This window comes from Camelina sativa, chromosome 16 (assembly GCF_000633955.1).
Source record: "Camelina sativa cultivar DH55 chromosome 16, Cs, whole genome shotgun sequence".
In the NCBI taxonomy this organism is placed as follows: domain Eukaryota; kingdom Viridiplantae; phylum Streptophyta; class Magnoliopsida; order Brassicales; family Brassicaceae; genus Camelina; species Camelina sativa.
In genome coordinates, this window is record NC_025700.1 from 13,988,200 (window position 1) to 14,009,291 (window position 21,092).

General features: G+C 34.3%; 2 protein-coding genes across 3 annotated transcripts in view; one reads left to right on the plus strand and one right to left on the minus strand.

The window, feature by feature from the left end:
* On the plus strand, positions 859-2,111 carry LOC104750506 (LOB domain-containing protein 40-like). Its single transcript, XM_010472303.2, has 2 exons — positions 859-1,211; positions 1,393-2,111. The coding sequence occupies exons 1-2, from the start codon at positions 1,022-1,024 to the stop codon at positions 1,905-1,907; spliced, it is 705 nt and encodes a 234-aa protein (XP_010470605.1). The 5' UTR covers positions 859-1,021; the 3' UTR covers positions 1,908-2,111.
* LOC104750507 (cytokinin hydroxylase-like) overlaps positions 17,548-21,092 on the minus strand; it is a 4,551-nt gene continuing 1,006 nt past the window's right edge. Inside the window, exons 1-4 of one of the 2 annotated variants that reach the window (XM_019238247.1) lie at positions 20,820-21,085; positions 20,136-20,595; positions 19,458-19,830; positions 17,548-18,069 (exon numbers count right to left, since the gene is read on the minus strand). In XM_019238247.1, coding sequence (XP_019093792.1) covers positions 17,617-18,069; positions 19,458-19,830; positions 20,136-20,595; positions 20,820-21,060 — 1,527 coding nt within the window. In that variant the 5' untranslated portion in view covers positions 21,061-21,085 and the 3' untranslated portion in view covers positions 17,548-17,616. Of the gene's footprint in view, positions 18,070-19,457; positions 19,831-20,135; positions 20,596-20,819; positions 21,086-21,092 lie in introns of those variants that run through there. The other variant, XM_010472306.2, reaches the window with a different exon arrangement.

Below are 21,092 nucleotides of genomic sequence, written 5' to 3' on the forward strand. Positions count from 1 at the left end.
TCTATATTTAAGGGATTTCGTGCCTCTCCCAAGACTAACAACTTTCCTAAAATCAAGAGAAAATATTTCATTTAACTTTATTCTTTGTTAAACGAATATTTCCTTTTTCCATTAAATTTTCTAAATATTTTTAAGTTTCCTTTTTCTTCGTGTTTTATCTCCAAGTAATATCCCAAAACGTGCTTTAAGTATATCTTCATAAACCTTCAAAACCAAGATATACAAACAAAATCAACAGACATCTGATATTCTTTTATCAGACAAACGCTTGTGCATACATGAGATGCCTATACCAAAATAAAAATTTGTGCAGACATATTTTGTACAGCTTCGTGAACTTCATCTTCAACTTAAACTTGCCCACATACACTTACACTTAAAAAATAAAACTAGTAAGTGACAGCAAAATTCATCTAATTTCAGAACATTGTAGAAAGCGTTAATAATTTTTTTACAAGTTACTATAATTCCTTTTTTGGTACATAGGTTACGATGATTATTTCATGACTATGAATTTGGATTTAAAGTATTACTTATAAAGGTACTTATAAATAAAATGGTTTATTTTTGACGTATTATTAAATAAAATAAAGCAAAAAAATTTATGTACAAATTTTTACTACTTTTTTTTTTGTCGTTTGCTGATACCATTTAATAAATTTTCACTTACCTAAATACATTTCTTATTCTTGTCATTTACTTCATAAATTCATAAACTACATAACAAAATCTAAGGATTTTATAGTATAAGTTTCTCTTTTAAATTTATACATATTTATTACTTTCAAATTATGAAATTCTTTAAGCAAAAAATACACTACACGTCACTAAATTACACACAAACAAGACGACAAAGTCCCATCCCTTGTTAATTGTTATGATCTCTCCGACCAAATACATTAGCTTCTCCTTTCTTAAATACCTCTTTCCTTCTTCTTAAGATCTGACCCGTACTGTACTTTCCCTCAAACCCAAACACAAAAAAAAAACCCCCTTTTTCTTGTTGTTTCCTCTCTTTAAAATGCGTATGAGCTGTAACGGATGTCGAGTTCTTCGAAAAGGCTGCAGTGACAACTGTAGCATAAGGCCTTGTCTTCAATGGATCAAATCCGCTGAATCTCAAGCCAACGCTACCGTCTTCCTAGCCAAATTCTACGGCCGTGCCGGCCTCATGAACCTCCTCAGTACCGGTCCTGACCACCTCCGTCCTGGTACTAATTAAAACATATCTCGTTATGTTTTACTTGTTATTGTTCGTTATAGTTCATTGACGAGTTCTCGACCGAAGCTCATACTTCTTTTAATACCGGGACTATAAGAGTCATAAAAATCGCAATATTTTGTTTATTTCCCTAGCATGCAACTAACGATTTTTTTTTTTTTTTTTGGCAGGAATATTTAGGTCATTGTTGTACGAAGCATGCGGGAGGATTGTGAATCCGATATATGGATCAGTCGGGTTATTGTGGTCTGGAAATTGGCATCTTTGTCAAGCGGCGGTAGAGGCAGTGATGAGAGGCTCTCCGGTGACTCCGATCGCTTGTGACGCGGCGGTTACGAGTCAGGCTCATCCTTTTAACAACAACAAGCTTTGTGACATAAGACACGTGTCAAGCAAGGAGGAGAACGTGAAGAGACGGAGCCGTGGTGCATGCAAGGGAGAGAGAAACGTGAGGTCACAGAGTCACGAGTCATCGCTTAGTCACGAGTCGCCAGTGTCTTCGGAAGGGACGACGACGGAGGAACCAAAGAGTTGGATCGGGCTTGAGCTGACTTTGGGGTTAGAGCCTTTGGCACGTGGGAGTCACGTGGTGGTGCCGATGAAGAAAAGAAAGTTGGAGAGGTGTGGCACGTCTGAGGATGAGGACACGTGTAAGATTGAGCTCGGACTCGTGTGTAGTGAGTGAATGGTCCTTTTTGTTTTAGCTGGTCTTAATTACAAGTTTTGTAGTTGAGTTTTAGATGTACAAATAGAGATTAACGAATCTCTCTCTTTTCTCCTTTTACTTTTGTTTTGTGTTGTTTTTCTTGTTTTGTTTGTTTTGTTTTCTTCATAAATGTGTAGGAATGATAAAGAGGTTTTAACTTAACAAATCTGCTATCTTCAGAAATCTCTGGGATTAAAATACAAAAAAATAATATAGATAATAAAGGTTGCTTGATGGAAAAATCTCCGTATGATGATTAGCCATTCATTATTAGATAATTCTGTACTTTAAAGTCTCAAAATAGCTGTTTTGTATATGAACCGTTACCGAATGACTCAGTAGCTAACAAATAACAATAACATGTTACATGTTTGTTAGATTCGTTCTCAAAGGATAAATATCTAGCAACTTTGTTAGAGAAGAGAAGAAAATAACATGACCCAACTCTTTCGACTTGAATCCTGTTATTAATCTGTCCATCTATCTTCCCGTTTACACACTCACCACGTCTCATGGGGATACTTTATATACTACTATAGATCGACAACAACAAAAAAAAGTACTTACAGCAAGGCTAACGGTAGTTCATATTTTGAGGATATTATATACTGTTTGAATTTTTTATAAATTAATTGTGTACTATTTTGAAAATAAGAACTTTTAATCTTAGTTAAAATTTTTTTTTCCAATGGTAAATTATAATTTTGGATCTCTTATTTTTTAAAATATAATTTTTTGAAATTTAAAAAAACAGTCGGCCCAGATTTGTTTACTGATGCAAGAAGAAAATGGTTCTTTAGGAACCGAAGTCTGGCCACGGGAACATAGTTTAGAGTCAATATTGGTTTCTTGAGCTGAGTAAATCTAGTTCATTAGCAATATCTGTCTGCTTGACTCGCCATGTCTTCTCTAGACCATTAGTCTCTAAGTACCTGTTCAACAAATCAAACAGAATATTTAAAACAGTTGCTCAGCTTCAAAACAGATATACACAACAACTTCTTTCATTTTTACGAAGCAGCAGAAAAAGGGACAAACAAGATCCACACAGAGCTGAATGAAGGAGTAAATTTACCTTTTTGATTTTAGCAGCAGTTTTCGCAGATTTTCACGCGAGGCAAGTTGAGTCTTAAGTTTCTTATCTTTCAATGTCTGCAGAACACAAGCAAAAGCCACAATCAACTAATGCATTTTTCACAACACCAAAAGCTACAATCATCAATTCAAAGCTATATATGCAAATTATATACCTCAAGATCAGCACTTCTCCTCTAAGATATTTATTAACTTTAGTCTCGAACTCAACGTCGCTTTCATGCATACAAATTTGAATCAAAGTCTCCAACTTTGCTAAAACCCAGAGCTAATGAACTGTTAGAAATTCAAACACAACAAAGGTAGTACCTGCTCAACAGGAGGCAAAACAAGATTGTTATCCTCTGAACTGAGCTCCATCTTGATCCTTATCACCTAAACAAATCAAAGAACTCAATTATAATTAAGAAAACCCATTAAATCCTGACTAATTCTGGTCAGCCCCTGCCTCATCTATGGTTCACGATAGAACGGAAACAATGGAAGATAGAGATAAATCTTAAAAGATTTTCTAGGAACGAAACAAAGTTCAAATCGAAGAAGCCTTCACTTGAGATTATAGAGAACACAGCAAGGAGAAAGAATAACAAATGGCGGTGAAGCTATTTAGGGTTTTAGCAGATTCTATCTATCGCGATTGGCCTCCGCCGAGTCAATCGCCTCGCATCTCCAGATCCTTCGGTTCCAAACACCTTCCTCTGATTTCTGATCCTTCGATTCCAAATTCCTTCTTTTGTCGTTTTGGGACTTCGATCGCGAGAGAGAGAGAAATAAAGAAAAATCGAGCTTTCCAAATTTTTTTTTCTTTTTGTATTATTATTTTTGGCCCAAGAGAAAAACTACACGTATCGTCTCTTAGAACAAACTTCCTTAGCTTTTTTATTTTTTTATGAATTATTTTTTTCCTTCAAAACACTATAAACACCTCTAAAAGACTACGGTTGGAGAAGGTCTTACATTTATGTTAGACCTACTCACCACATTTCATGACTCATGAGTGTTATATTACTATAGTTGAACAAAAAAAGATTATAGACGATTAAAATCTATAATGACATAGAGGTAATTTATATTAATTAATAAGAGTTATTTATTAAAATCTGTTTTGAGTTTTCTGGCGATGATACATTATTTTTTCAGGAATGCTTTTTTATTACTATATATTAATATATAGAAGATTATAACAAACTGGTGGTGAGCATTAAGGCATTAACACATATCTTTTAGATATTCATTGGACAAATAGTATTTAAATACTTTTGAAATAAGTGATTAAAATTTTAAAAATCTTTATTTTAAAATAATATGGAAAAATGATTGAATGAAAGTTAACATTTTATTTCTTATTCAAATTTCAAATGTGAATTTTGTTCTGAAAGTTATTTCAAAATAATATGGATAAATGATTGAATGAAATTTTTTAACATTATATTTCTTATTTGAATTTCAAATGTGATTTTTGTTCTGAAATTATATATAACTTGAAAATATAAGTTATATTGTTAACAATCGAAGTGTAGACCCAACCTTTGGGCTATATAGTGGGTGTGGTGACATCAGCCCCATGCGTCGCCACCACCAACAAACAAGGCAACCAATCCAAATACACCTTCGAGGAATAAACCTTTTCATGTTTCCATCGATTCTCTTCCAATGAAAAAAAGCAAAAAATGACAAAAGAAACGTTGGAAAACAACAGCCTTAGCCAAGTCAAAACTCTGGGCTATGCGAGCTGCCACTAACCGATCACAAGCTAAACATAGAGAGAGACTAAACGTCGGTAGTTTAATTAGTAAAGATTCTCTGGTAAAGACTTTTTGGCAAAGTTTAGAGGTCACCGGTTCAAAAAACGATGCTTGGAAGCAGACCATATAAAATGTTCTGGTCCCTAGCCTGAAAAGATGTATGGGCCTAGGCTCGGAACCTCTTAATAATTCAAAAAACAAACGAGAAAAAGAGAAAGAGTTGAAAGGAAAATAGGCTACAAAAATTACTATTACCTACATGGTGTTGTGAAGATATTGTCGCCATTGACATATTTAGTTTTTTGACTCGAGATTTTACTTTAGAAACCACATAGAAATTTGGAAGTGCACAATTAATCATACATAGTATTTAAAAATCATTTATCCTCTTTGAGAAGAAAGTACCAAACCAGTTTTAGAAGCAGTTAAAAATTATGATTGGTATTTCTAAAGAAGGAGGTATGGGCTCCTAATTGGGTATATCGGAAAGGCTTGAGGGTTCAAGGAATTTTTTTAAGTTATGTTAATGACAAGGTGAATGGTTGGTCAACAAAGTATTTGACGAAAAGTGGGAAAGAGATAATAATTAAATCAGTTGCTCTCGCTTTCCCAACCCATGTTACGTCTTGCTGTAAACTTCCCCGGCATTTGACTTCTAAACTTACAAGCGTTATTTCTAATTTTTGGTGGAGTTCTAAGGATAAAGATATGGGCTTAAATTGGATTGTTTGGGACAAACTGTGAAAAGATATGGGCTTAAATTGGATTGTTTGGGACAAACTGTGAAAAGATAAGTGTGACGGAGTGTTGGGTTTCTAAGATTCAGATATATTCAACGATGCAATGCTAGCTAAACAGTATTGGCGGTTAATTCAATACCCAAACTCCTTATTTTCTCCAGTGCTAAAGTGTCGGTATTTTAGGAATACTCATACTTTGTTAGCCAAAAGCCTATGTCCCATCGTTTGGCTGGAGAAGTATTTTTTTTATAAAAGGTTTAGTCGAACGAGGTGAACGGTGGATGGTAGGCTACGGGTATACTATTTGAGTTTGGAGAGAACCTTGGATCCCTGATCACCACTCACAAACTGTGAATGGGAGGGGGAGGATCCTGCACCCTAATCTTATGGTTGATCACTTAATAAATCTGGTCATTAAGAAGTGGCATTTGCCTATCCTTCAGGAAATTATGGATCCCTAAGACGTTTAGATTATTCTTAGCTTGGCTATAAGTAAGTCTTACAAGCCTGATCGGTTGGTACGACACTATACAAAATCCGATAAGTATTCGGTTAAATCAGGGTATAGGATTGCACGGGAAAGGGTTAACAACGTAGTATGTGGTCCAACTCGTACAGTCTTAAAAGCCAATGCATGGAAACTTCGCGTTGCAACCAAAAAATGAAGCATTTCTTTTGGAAAATTGCATATGGTACTCTCTCTGTGATGGACCATTTAGCTCCCCGCGGTGTTCAGTGTGATAATTGGTGCAAAAGATGTGATTCCGCGATTGAGACGATTAATCTTGCTCAGTTTGATTGTCGTCGCTCGCGTCAAACTTGGGATCTGGTTGTGAATACGGTTTTAACATAGGGTTTTCCCTATGAGTCACTATATTGAAATTTTGATTTCATATTTTCAGAGTGCTTGTCTCATTTTGGCAAACTGGATAATTATCATTAATTACCATGGATTTTATAGTCGCTATGGAAAGATAAGAATAAAAAAGTATTTCAAGGTACGCAATTAGAGCCTATTGATATTTTAACGAGGCTTTATGTGATAAAAAGTTATGGGAGGAGGCGTAACTTCAAGTTGCGGATTCTTCGGGTACCTTAGGTTCTTCTGCACCCGTGGATCTGTTGGTTCCACAAGGTTCAGTTTCCCATTGTAAGATATATTGGTCCTGGAAAGCGTCAGACCTCAATGTAGGTTTGGGGTTTTGGTGTTGTAACAGTGACGATCAGACCTCATTGATGGGAGCAGAATGCCTCCAACGAAGTCCATCGCCTCCTCACTTGGAGTTAGAAGCACTGATTTGGGCCATGAAGAGTATTCTTGTTGGTGGGGTTGCGACGAATTGTGCAGAATTACTTGCGATGGTCTAAGATCCAGAAAACTGGTCGGTGTTATCTAATCTACTAGAAGATTTGCGACGGCTTCGGTCTTCCTTCCCACTCTTTACCTTGTAAATTTTTTTTTTGTAAACTCTTTTCCTTTAATTTAAGCTACCAATCGTAGAGTTTCCTTCTAATGTGTGGTTAACAAAAAATAAAAAGATCAAGCAAAAAAGAGAGTCAATTCAGAATACAAATTATAGCTAAAACGAAAATAAGTTAAAAGATTGTTTTTAAGTTTTCTAATGACGAAAGTAATATTAAAGCAAGTAAACACAATATATAAATTAAGAGAGGAAAAGTGTTGCACATTAGAGATATTTACTAGGATCATAAAGGTTTCACAATATTTTAGATGTTTCCAATGTTAAGGTATAAAGATTATCAACACACGAATATACTTGGAAACATGCAAAGCAACGCTTTTCTGCTCAATCTTATTAATCAAACGTTAATCAATACAAGATTGAATCTAAGCACTCTTCTCCGCTCTATCTATACACACATTTATGTAGATCTAGGAGAACCACCCAACACTCACCTTTGTAGCTTCTTATCAAGCCTTGAAGTTTTACAATCTCACCATAATGATTCTAAGTGTTAAAAACTTTCTGTGGCTAACCCTAGACCATTTATACCCAACTTCGTAGAATCTTAACAAGAATATCTTTGAATACTCTTCAATATGGCAATGACTTGCTCCCCAAAGTCCTTTATTCCATAAACGTTGAGACAAATATTCTCCATATCTTCCCAGCTTATTTCGACTCTATGTTCAAAGTCGAATCATCAAAATCCCATGACACATCACCTTGTCCAATCTTCTCCCGACACATCAGCTCAGCTTCCTTTTCTGAACTCATAGGTCTGCGGTATGGTGTAGAGTCTTGTTCCATCACAACTCTGTTCGACACAACGATATGTTTCAGCAGCTGCATCTTCAATCTCCCAATTTTTGACTCAATTTGATAAACAAACACGTCATAAAACTAATCCTGAAAACAAACAGAAACAGAGGCAAGCAACATGGCAACAAAACAGAGACCTAGTGCATTAACCAAACGAATATTAATTCAAACAAACCAAGTTCAAACTTATTACAGACCAAAAGATAAAAAGGTTATGTAAAGAGATAGCCAAACACAAAACCATAATAAGAACACAACAAGAAAGAATAAAGATCAGCTCAAGCTCCCCCACAATTAAAACTCCCCCAAAAATCAAACTCCCCTCACTCATCAGAGGCCGAATCATCATCTTCCCCTACTTGTTTGTCAAAAATTAGTCAAAAACACAAAACAGCTAACCAGCAAATAGAGCAAGGAGAAACAAACTTACCTTCCACTAAGGCTTCCTACAGAATCTTAATGGCCAAACGCATGGCTTTGCAATCAGCAGACAAATCATCTTGGAGTTCAGACCTCACCGGCTTTGGCACAAGCTTCTTACTAGGAACAAGCTTGCGATCAGGTGTCAGACTGACAAGCTTCACAGGATGCTAAGCTTGTAACAGTTGATAGATCAGATTGGGAAACGACAATAAAAGGTTGACTGAGCTTGCAAACCAACCCGAAGGATCTGATCATATACCATTCTTCCAAAATCAAAGGGAATATGATGCATAATCTTGTAGATGACCATGGCCCTGCTTGCTGAGATATAACCATTATTAGCTATAGGCATCCAGTTACAGCAACAAAACTTGTGCAGTTATTTGATGACATGATTCTTGACAATAGGGGGAACCAACTGTTTGCAGAGCTTCACATTTCCATCAGACAGAAAAATTGCTAAGACCTTCTCCATAATCGCAGCAGTCTATCGTTGTTGATCACGAAGATCCACTGACCCGAGACCAAACAAATCATTGATCTTTGTATGGGATAGAACATACACCCAATCGCTAACAAACTCCACAGAATTCGTATCCACCTTCACCATGGTAAATTAGCCCAAAACTCATACACCACATCAGCCACATAGGGACCAACCTCTGTAACAGTTTTAAGCAGCCCAGACTTCGCAATCAAGGATCTGACTACGCCATCATCTCAAAAAACAAAACATGCTTATGGAGCCAAATTATGGGCAGAGAAGGAGACATACCTACACACCGCTTCAAGAGAACTGAAACGTTCCCGGTCGAACGGTATAACCTCTGAACAACGAGCCACATGTTTGTCCTTCTCACGAACAAGACATGATTGTTTAGGAGAAGCTCCGGATTCATCATTCACGTGATATCGCTTGGATAGGCGTGAGGAGATACTCTGACCCGGAATCTTAACCACCAGTTCAGAATCGGAGACTTCAATCACCGGAGAGGTTTGAGAAGACTGGTTACAATGCGGAAGGGCAGAGGAAGAGTCGCATGCATCAGAGGGTTGTGGTAGATCAGAAGGTGTGGCAATCTGAACCTCTAGCTGTTGCAACGACTCGGCTTCTTGTTATGTGGTCTCGCTAGGCTCCAGTCTATCGGGATTGTAAAGCATCCTTGTTGTGCATGGAGGCGCCATAGGATTTGGTGCCGGAGAGGTTGCGACTTCATAAGACAGCATATGATCCATCGAGGCGATGTCTTGTCGAGGCTGCACAAATTGCTGCACACCACTAAGGATTGACTTCATCTTTACAATCTGAGATTGAAGAAGATAAATCGAATAGGGAGAATAAAAAGAACACAGTAAAAAAGAGAAAGAAAATAGAAATCTACTTTAGGGACCATTCGTGTGCATGATTGATATGATGGGGAAAATTCTAGACGTTTTCCCTCTTATATACATTACCCTTAGCGAGCTAAGATGGGCCTTGAGTAACCAACGTTGACAGCCCACAATATCCTGTAATCACTCACAGAACACACTTAGTGCAAATTTGCCAATCGATACATGTGTGTAAATATAACCACCTAAGCAACAACAGACACTTGAGTAAAACGTACACACCACATATCAGAGGACTGATAGAGGGACCCAGAGAGAGTTGACATGTTTTTTTTAATTATCTTAAGAAACATGTACCTGGAGACTCTTCCCTTGTGAGCTGTGCCAATTTACTCGTTTAGAACATTCAACAGAAACTGCCACTACCTTCTGAATTTTTGAAAACCATTGGTTGAGATCAGTGGTTAGTCTTTCACATTGTCTTGCCTATAATCTATTAGTGCCATCCAAACATGCATAGGCAGCTGGAAAATTCTTTGGAGAGTATACAACCAAGAGATATGATAGACCTCCTCCTTTTATTATTATTATTTTATATATACTTCACATATCTCTGAGAATGCACAAGGCCCTGCCATCTCTTGTAACACAATGAAATTATTAAACTTTATGAATTAGTGATATCACTTGACTTCTCAATCACTGATTCTTATGCATGCTTTTGACAGATTCGTTAGTACTCCAGCGTGTGTTGATGTTGTTTGAATGTTACAACATACTGCACACCCAATTTCATGCACCTTTGTGTCTCTCCTCAGCTCTTTGTCTTCCTAATTACATGAAAAAAATTGACAGGATGCACAGATCGACATGACAGGTAGCTATTTCCCACCAAAGTTCAAGACACAATACAACACAGTGATCTTCTATGTATCTTAGGATTTCCATGTTCTGTCCTAGTGTTTGTTCCTATCCTTCAATCAGCACAACTCAAACAAAAGATTAGATCTCACAAATCCCAATGGAATTTCTCATATTTACAAATATGTTAAAGTCCAATGGCTTAGTAAATAAATCAGCTAGCTGAAATTCTGTACTCACATGATCAGTCTCAATCAGGTTCGCTTCAACCATTTCACGAATAAAGTGATGTCTAATGTCAATATGTTCAGTACGCGAATGCTGAACAGGATTCTTTGATATATTAACAGCACTTTGATTATCACAATGAATTAAAAGAGAATCGAATCATACTAGTCTGCCGCCATCTGCTTCATCCACATCAATTGTGTACAACAGCTTCCTAATGCAATGTACTCAACTTCAAAAGTTGATAGATACATTGTTCTGCTTCTTACTGTGCCACGATATAAGATTATTACCCATGAAGAAACATCCACCACTTGTGCTTCGATGGTCGGCTACTATCTTGCACACATATTCCAACAGCCAAAAAGATTTCTGATCGACTTGAAATCAAATATAACAAGCTGCCAATCATTCCTCGATATATTTTCTCATCGACATCCTCTCCAGCTAACTCCTGTGAAAGTTTGTCTTTTACACCCATAGGTATTTTAGCCTCCTTACTTTTGGTTAACCTAAACCTTGTCACCAAGCTCCTAGCATATGTGATTTGTGAAACAAAGATCCCATTAGCAGACTTTGCACCTGTAGACCCAAAAAAATATGTCAGTTCACCAATTGTTAAGGTATAGAGATTATCAACACACGATTATACTTGGAAACACGCCAAACAACGTTTTTTTACTCAATCTTACTAATCAAATGTTAATGAATACAAGATTGTATCTAAGCACTCTTCTCCCCTCTATCTATACATACCCTTGTGTAGATCTAGGAGAACCACCCAACACTCACCTTCGTAGCTTCTTATCTATCCTTGAAGTTTTACAATCTCACCATAATGATTCTAAAGTGTTTAAAACTTTATGCGGCTAATCCTAGAATATTTATACCCAACCTCGTAGAATCCTAAGAAGAATATCTTTGAATACTCTTTGATATGGCAATGACTTGCTCCCCAAAGGTCCTTTATTCCTTAAACGTCGAGACAAATATTCTCCATATCTTCCCGGTTTATTTTGACTCTATCTTCAAAGCCGACTTATCACAATCCCATGACACATCACCTACTCCAATCTTGTACCAACATATCAGCTCCGCTTCCTTGTCTGACTCATAGGTCTGTGGTATGGTGTAGAGTCCTGTTCCATCACAGCTCTCTGTTCAACACAATGATCTGTTCTAGCAGCTGCATCTTCATCCACCTCTAATTTACAGTATTTAAAAATATGTTATTTAGTTTTAGAATTATCTATCACCCTAATTGTATTTAATATTATATCTATATTATCATTTTGAATTATTAATAATACATTTTAACAATGATACTTGATACTTTTATACTCCAAAAATTTGTAAAAACTACTTATAACATCCCGAACCCAAATTTAGGATGGGTGTCGATCGACACCAAGGAGGGTGTTGGTCAACACCACTAAATTGAAGGTGGTTCGGTTCATTTCAAAATTGTTCGGTTTAGCTTGGTTTGGGTTTCGAAATCCCCTCGTTTTAAAGGCACGAGCAGCCTCTTTTCCAGGCGCTAGTGGTCTTTTGTCGCTTTTCAGAGAGAAAGTTTGTGAGTTTGATCCTGAGAGCAAAGAAAGTCTTTAGGATGGTTAGTAGAAGGAGAAGGGAGATCCATCATCTATATGAGTGTGAGGAAGGATGTGGTTACTTGATGGTGGATTGGGAGAGTCAAGGAGACTTTTTCATGGTTGTTATCGAGGTAAGTCGTGTTGTTTGTATTTAATCGATTAGGGAACCGTTAGTCTTGAAGGATTATGGTTTATGGCGAAAATGAGCTTGAAGGGAGGCTCTGGTCATGGTTTCTGGGTTGATATCGACACCAACACTTACGTACGGACATCGCGGACTGGTCCGAGATAGCTACTTTGGGGTAACGTTTTGATGATTAAACAGAGTATGATTCAGCTGAAATTTGGTGGGGAACTTCATGGTGCTATAAGATTTGTATCCAACGTTGGGTTTGTGAAATTAATGGTTTGTTTGTGATTTAATCAAGTGTTTGTATTGTGGTATGGCATAGACGGTTTTGTGGTACGATTGGGGTATCGGTCGAAACCAGCATGTTCTTTTGTGTTTGGGTTATAGGAGGACAGATGGGGTTAGGTATGCATGAGGAGAGATCGACGGAAGTGATGTCGTGGGCGTCCTAGTGTCGATTGACACCATGTGTGTTGGTTTGCAAGTGGTATGATGGATGACGTTCGACACCAGGTGGAGGTGTTGTTCGACACTAGAGAAGCGGATAGTGAATTGGAGTATTCGTGGATAAGTGTTGTCTGTTGTTGGACGAAATCAAATATTCCAGCTCGCCTCTCTTGTTACTCGGTCGCTAGGAATGGTTGGTTGTATGACTCAGTAACTAGATAAGGTGGTGTTTGGTGTATTGTTGGAGTTTTTGTAAGGAGAGATTTCTATGTCGGTTGTCTCATTGGATTTATGGAGTTCCGGTGAGATCGTTTTCTGGGGATCTTGTGCGAGGATTGGGAATTGCGTGTGGTCGTTTCACTAGTACTAAAATTTGCTTTGCTAAGAACTTTTTTTCGTGAGATTCATATTACTTTTCATAAATAGGTTTGGTGCAAAATATATATAAAAAAAATCAATAGTTTTAAAATTTGGACTTTATATAATAAATGAGTAATAGACATATACAATAGTTTTTTTCGTCAACCATATAAAATAGTTTTAAAAGTTAAAATTTTATATAATACAATTTGACATATCCTCCCTTAGGGCATCTCCAATAAGACTCCTCATTTTGAAGAGGGCAAATCCTCAAAATGAAGATTTGAGGGTGGTTTGCTCCAACAATGAATCCTCAAAAAAATCTTTAAAAACTAATTAATTTGCAATATAGTCTTTAATATTTCCAAAATTCACTAACAATGATAAAAAATCATAAATAAATATATAACATACATTTTATATATTATACAACACAAAATATAATTTATTTTATTATACAACACACAATATTACATATAAAGGTCACATGATAATAGAAATTACATATATAGTAATAAAACACACATAAACATAGCCTTCATATTAAGGGGAGTATACTTTCGAAATAAGGGTTTGAGGGTCACTTACTCCAATGATAGATTCTCAAATTTATTTCTATTTTTTTTTTACATTATAGTCTACAGTATTAGCAATAATTAGTTATAATGATTAAAACTTTCATATATATATATATATATATATAACAATAAAAATTATATCAAACAATATTAAAAAATACAAAACCTTATATGATAAAACAAAATAATATGTAATTTTCAAAAAACATAAAAGAAAATTTACATGTAAAAGTATAAAATTACTCAATATAACTATTTCACAGTGCTCTCAAATATATGATTAATAATGCATTATTGTTGTAAAAAATATTTTGTAAATGGTATATCTTTTATATATCAATAATTTTAATTTTAATTTAGTGTGTTTAAATTTATATAAATATATTTATAACAATTGAATTTGATAACATTATTTGTAAGATATATATATATATATATATATTACAAAAACTAAAATGAAATTTGTAAAAAAATTTAAGGGTCTTAATAATGCATTCTCAAAACTAAAGATTTACTATTCAAATCCTTAAAATTTAAAGGTTTAAAGGTCTGTTGAAATTAAAAAATCAAAAGATTTAAAAGTCTGTTGAAATTAAAATTTAAAAGTTTAAAAGATCTATTGAAATTTAAAGGTTTGAAGGTTCGAGAGTTTGTTGGAGATGCTCTTATGCAATGCAATAAGCTGCTTTACGATTCAGTCACTTAAAATAATGAAAGATAAGATTAAGCTTATACTCATTATAAGTGCTGACCTAAAACAAGAACACAATCGATTTAATTAAAAATATCGAACTCGTTGCCCCATCACTTATAATTCCTATCATTTGTCATGTTTCTTAATTATTTAACGGCTTATCTTGATTGAACCCATTTTACTATATAATTATGAGTTTCTATAGCTTTCTTTTTCTAAATTCACCTTTTTATCCATTTTACTATATAATTATGAGTTTCTATAGCTTTCTTTTTCTAAATTCACCTTTTTATCCAAAAAATCAGATGAAGATAGGCCAGAGAACATAATCTGACCTGAAAGCCAAAGAAAAAAACAATGCGGCCTTACACCAGAGACAACCGTCAAAACTCTTCATGTGTTTTTAAAATTAATTTTATGAAAAAGATTTGTTTCTACACATCTTCAACTAATTAATGTAAGATAAATTAGGGCGACTAACTTTTCATACTTTAATCTGGCACCCTTTCATTATTGGTCTAAGAAATAAGCTCTTGATTTACTAAAAAGAAGTATCGTCATAGCCCAACTTAGTTTCCAAGCCAGAATCGTACGAGTAGACTGTCAATTTGACAGTGTATTACAGAGAAATTTATAAACGTTTAAATAAAAGAAAAAAAAATTAATGTCATGAACCTAACCAAGTATTTAACTCCAGTAATCAAGTAGTCATCTTTACGGTCTTTTGAATTAGCAGAATTCAACTCCAGTAATTCGCGTCCAAATAGTAGGTAGGTAGAATAAATAGGTTATTGGTCACTTTGTTGAACCAAATAATGTAAAAAAGTTAATATTGTATGGGTAGTGACAAACATATTGCAAACAATAATTAAAATTTTTAATGTTTCTGAAAATTTCTTAAATTTTTGAAATTGTAAAAGTTAACAAAAAGACGTAAAATTTTCAAAACATTTTGAAATATATATATATATATATATATATATATATATATATAATAATTAGGGTAAGAAAAATGGTAAACAATACTCACTGAAAATTTCTTGAATTTCTGAAATTGTGAAAGTTAACAAAAAGACGTGAAATTGTTAAAACATTTTGAAATATACTAGAATTTAACCCGCGGTATACGGCATGCATATAATTTTTATTATTATTTATATTTATATTTTATTTCTTCGTTAAATATTGGATGTTTTCCAAATAGAAGAATAAATAAATTTTCTGACCGTTTGTGCGGTTAAAATTTTAATTTAATTTTTGAACCCGCAATATACTTCATGACCATTTGCTAGTTATATTTAGTTTGTTTTACTTAGTGTTTGAGATTCTATTTTGATTTTTAATTATTATAACAAAAAATATGGGATCTAAATACATAGTAAGTCCTTTATATGCTATGACTAAGTCACATTTTTCCTAATAATTTAATTCTTTTACACATTTTAGTTAAATCAACTTAATTTTTATATGTCAAATATTCTAATATTAATAGTGTTGACAAATAATAAAATGAGAAATTAACCCGTGTTAGCACAAATTTAATAATATTTTATTAATTCTAGCATGTCCTCTTTATAAACCATCTACTATATAACCATATTATATATTATTTTAAAATATTTTAATTTTACATATTTGTAATATTTTAAAAGTTTATTAAGTTTATATCTATTAATTATAATATTTAAATAAATGTGAATCGAAGTTTTTCTTACGTTAAGAATCAAAACTCACACGTTTTGAAAAACAAAATAAGAATCAAATTGTTGTTTTCTTTGTTTGCAAAAGATTCAAAAATAGAATATCTTCAATACAAAATAGAAGGTGAGTTAAATATATCACAGTTTCTGTTTTCATATTGATTCTTCTGTATTTTTTAGTTGGTCTGGTATGTAAAATATTTTGAAAACAAAATCTGAAATAATGCTATTTTTGGAAATGTTTTAGGGATTACCTTTGTAAATAAGTTTTTAAATAAGTACAAATAAAAAAGTAGAACCCAAAATGTACTTCAAAAATATATATATATATTATTTTTTTCTAAATTTTTTTGAAATATATATATATATATAATAATTAGGGTAAGAAAAATGGTAAACAATATATATATATATATATACACACATTTTAGCACACAATGGAAGCTCGAAGAACGAAAAGTGAGTATCATTGAGTATATTAAGCATGTGATATATAGTGAAATTGTGATTATAAGCATGTGAACAAAAATTATATAAAATAAGCCTCTCGACAAACGAAAGAATTATATAAATTGTTTAAAACTGGAAACCATCAACCCACTTTTCACCCTCTATATATCCCATGACTTGCAATGTGGGTTTCTTTTAGATTCGCGAAAAAAATCATTAGTTTTGGTAAATTAAATAGTTTTATTTTATTTTAATGAATTACTTGTTCTAAGGTTAGAAGTTGTTTGATGCAGTGCATTTCCACTTATTTTGACTATGTATTTCTTTCCATTATTTTTATAGAAGTTGACTTTTGATGATTTCCATGTTATAGAGTTTGGAGTTTGGAAATTAGTTTGATTCCTTTTTTCCTTTTCTTACTTTTGTCTGTCAAATGTTATTAGCACCCAGAAAAAATTTTCTCCTCATCAATGGAAGTAATTATACATTACCTCTCACAGTTGCAGATTAATCACCAATGGAATAAGACCAAAAATTACATAATAGTAATCACATTAAATTTGAATAAATACTCTCAAGCAACAAGGACCAAATTCAATAGAAATTAAGACAATCTCTAGAAGTGTGAAAAGTTCATTTTTATAGATGAGGCCTGAGTGTCAACCGCGTCATGAGGCCTGAGTGTCATCTATTTATGGAGTGTTGTATAGAGGAGTTATCATGCATGGATGCAACTCGAAATTTGGATATGTTGTTATTTAATTAACGACGAATGCAACTCGAAATTTATCACCAATTTTTGAGATAACTTGCGACCAATTTTAATTTGTAATTATCAGCATTTAATCTATCCATTTATGTTACATATTTTGTAAAAACATTTTTTGTTTGGTTGAATTAATATTACGTTCGATTCCATAAAAAATGTAATTAGTTATCAAATAAATAAACAAAAGACTCTTTATTATACTCATTTCAAAATCGTATCAATTACAAATCCCTCATGTCACTCAAAAATCAGAACTCTCTCAGGGAGCTATACTAGATAAGTCTCCTTTCACGAAATCAAGTGGCTTCAAAACTAATTGAACTCCATACTTGGGTTTTATAGTAAGCACAACAATAGGTGCATGTCTATATGTATCCGATATTGCGAAACTGAATTTGGAAACAAGCATTGCTAATATTATCTTTGCTTCCATCATTGCAAAAGTCTGGCCAATGCAGTTTCTTGGTCCAGCCGCAAAAGGCATGAAATGCCGATTAGATGCAAAACTTTTAGTTGCAAATCGCTCAGGGTTGAACTCGTTCGCATCTTCACCCCATAATTCTTTACTATGATGGATTGCAAGGACAGGGATCCATATCGATAAACCTTTAGGGATGATAAGGTCACCTAATTTTATGTCTTCAAAGGCCATTCTTGGTAAAAGAGTAGCAGGAGGGTAAAGTCGTAGTGACTCGTTTATCACTTTGTTTAACTGTTGAAAGAAGAAAAAATAAAGAAAGAAAGATAAGTTAGTTGAATATTAAATTATAGCAAAATCCTTTTAAGATATCATATCTAACAATCTTATGAAGTGCCTTATGACTCTTTCTCACAGATCTTTACATGGTTTTAAGAATTGCCTTTCAAGCTGTCAAAATCGTTTAATGAATGATATCTTTTAGTATTTTATGCAAAGCATGTTGTAGTGCTAATCTTTTCAACAAGTGGAATATTTTATTTATCTCATTATTAAATCTGCCTTATTTCGATTTTAGATGTGGAAAGCCTCATCACGAGTCTCTCGGTCTATCTAATCAAATGTTGAACAATGCTTATGTAATTAAATTTCATATTGGTCTAATAAATACATGAATTTTGTTCTATGTCATTACGTGAAATGAATCATCTGACTTCAAAACTATATTATAATAATTTATGGCAATATTAATGAAATATTCTAGTTATATCATATTAAAGTTGACCAGATATGTACTAATTGAGATTTAGTTACGGAAGAAGCACTACGAGTTTAGTGGCATTGCCTGTAGTGTGTTGAATGAAGGTACTACCCCACCCGCACCCATAAAAATTGGCGTTACAAGCAACGAATTTTTAAAAAATGAAAGATATAATTGTGATTCTATCCAAATTCTCGACCAAAGTCAAAACTTAGTAGACATGTGTATATGCATAACAACGCATACAACATTAACACATACGTTTCAATTGTTTTAAAAGACTTTTGTTTTGTTTTGAGTTTGTTATACTATTGTTCTTACTTCTTTATATCTCATATATACATTTTATTTAAAAATTATATTTCTTGTAATTATAATGGAAACGTGAAACTTTTAAGATCTTTCTCTTTCATTTTCCTTTTAGTATATTCAAAAGAATTCTGATTTTTATTTGGTCAGCTAGATCACCTTTACTTATTTTTATATATTTTAGGAAAGAATAAATTATATAACGAATTCTAGCTTTACGAGCAAGAAAATTACCTACCAAGCTCATAATTAAACAAAAAAAACAATTATTTAAAACACTAATGAAATCTATATTTATAATTCATTATGCACTACTCGAGCATTCGAGGAGGGATTAACTAGCATTTTTTTTTTGTATTATTGATTTTAATTAATATTTTGTGAATATAAAATTAAAATATGTTAACCGGTCCATGAGCTGATTAATCGGATGCCTATGATTAAATCAAAGAATCGTTGAATTCTTGTCAACGAGTTGGTCACAATCAGAACGTCCGAGACTAAACGTCTATGTGTCTAAGCGGCCACTATAGAAAACAGTGACGAGAAACCATTGTTCCACTAAAATACAACGAAAGAATGTACTGGAATAGTGTGAGTGAAAAGAACATACCGAGGTAAAACTTGAGAGCTGTTCAACGGAGGGGACACCATCTTGGCCACAAACTTGCCGAACCTCATCGCGGACCTTGTCCTGCCACGTTGGATTATGAGCAAGGAGCATGAGAGTCCACGTGAGGAGAAGAGAGGTCGTCTCATGGCCTGTGAAGAAGAAAGTCTTGCACTCATCCATTATCATCTGAACATTAAGGTTGTTCTTGTTGCTATCCATCTGGTTTAAGAGAAGCCCTAAGAGGTCGTCGCCGTAGGAGCTACTCCGACCAATCTCTACGCTGTCTCTTCGACTCTCTATGATCTCCATCAAAAGACGTTCTACTTCCGTTTTTAGAGACTTTATTTCTCTGTTGTATTTGCTCGGTAGAAACCTTTGAAATACAAAAAAAAATTACTACACGTTAAGTCATCAGTTAGATGCATGCAACGTTTTTATGTTGGCAAAATAGTGACCATGTAAAAGTCGTCATTCATGAAAACTATTGTTATTTTTTTTCAGATTTAATATGTTAGTGGATAATATGGTTAAATTAACGTTTCATCAAATTAAGTAACACTAACAAATCGTGAGAACCAAACAATATATATATATATACTACTATATTATTCTTTTAAGAAAATATTTGATATAAATGGCAATTCCTAACAAAGCTTTATGAAATAAAATAAAACTTACCGGCTGCCGGGAAAACAGAGGTGGCGAGTAGCTTGAGCACAAAGACGTTGTAGGACAGTGAGTAAACTAAAAAGCTCCTTTCCTTTGTCACAACTGCTTCCAAACTCTGTCCTCGAGATTATATCCGCCGTGAGCCGCCTCATCTCCTCTCCGATCTCCACCTCTTCCTCACCTTCCTTTCTCAGCCTCTCCGCCATCAAACTCGTGCACTCCACCATATGCTTCGCGTATCCTTTGAGTCTATCACGTGTGAACGCTGGCGCCGTCATGTGGCGCTGGTGGTGCCAAGCCTCGCCATTGGCCATGAGTAGCCCACGTCCGATAAACCCTTTAGTCCCTTGCTGTTGCAACCATGATTTCCCGGTGACGGGATTGTGCTTCGTTAGCAATTCCTTAATCATCTCTGTCTCCGTCAAGCATAGCCTTGGTTCTGTCCCGTTCCATACGATAAATCTCTTCCCTGTAAAAGGATATTTCAGTCATTACATGGCCTAAGTGTTAAATGTGTAATATATATATACTGCCAAATGTATTATATGCATGTCCCCGTCCAAACCGTAATTTCATGTTTTCAGTTTTTTATTTTTATTTTACGGTAACAAAGAAAACATATTAAAATGACACAAAATTTTAATCTTAACGCTGGACATCTAAAACCGTTGGACCGGCCCTAACTGTACATACCGTATTGTTTGGACCAAGTGACGTAGTGAGGAAGAAGGCGTGGAACGATGTTGTGGTGGATGGAGGAGCAATCTTTAGAAGCGGAGTGAGAGAGCATTTTGGAGACATCGACGATGTTTCCGGTAAGGAGGCGTGGTTTAGGGCCGGTGACGCCTTGACGTTCCATAAACTTCTTGATGCGTCTTGGTGTGAGGAAGTAGCAACAAATGGAATCGTATAGGACTCTCAATATCAAAGTCATGACTATCACGAGGACATACTTTAGTATTAAGA

What these genes read in the sequence shown, in the direction of transcription:
- LOC104750506 (XM_010472303.2), top strand. Translation starts at nt 1,022, where the DNA reads ATGCGTATGAGCTGTAACGGATGTCGAGTTCTTCGAAAAGGCTGCAGT. An exon ending in TCCTGACCACCTCCGTCCTG is followed by an intron (nt 1,212 to 1,392) that starts GTACTAATTAAA and finishes TTTTTTTGGCAG; the next exon opens with GAATATTTAGGTCATTGTTG.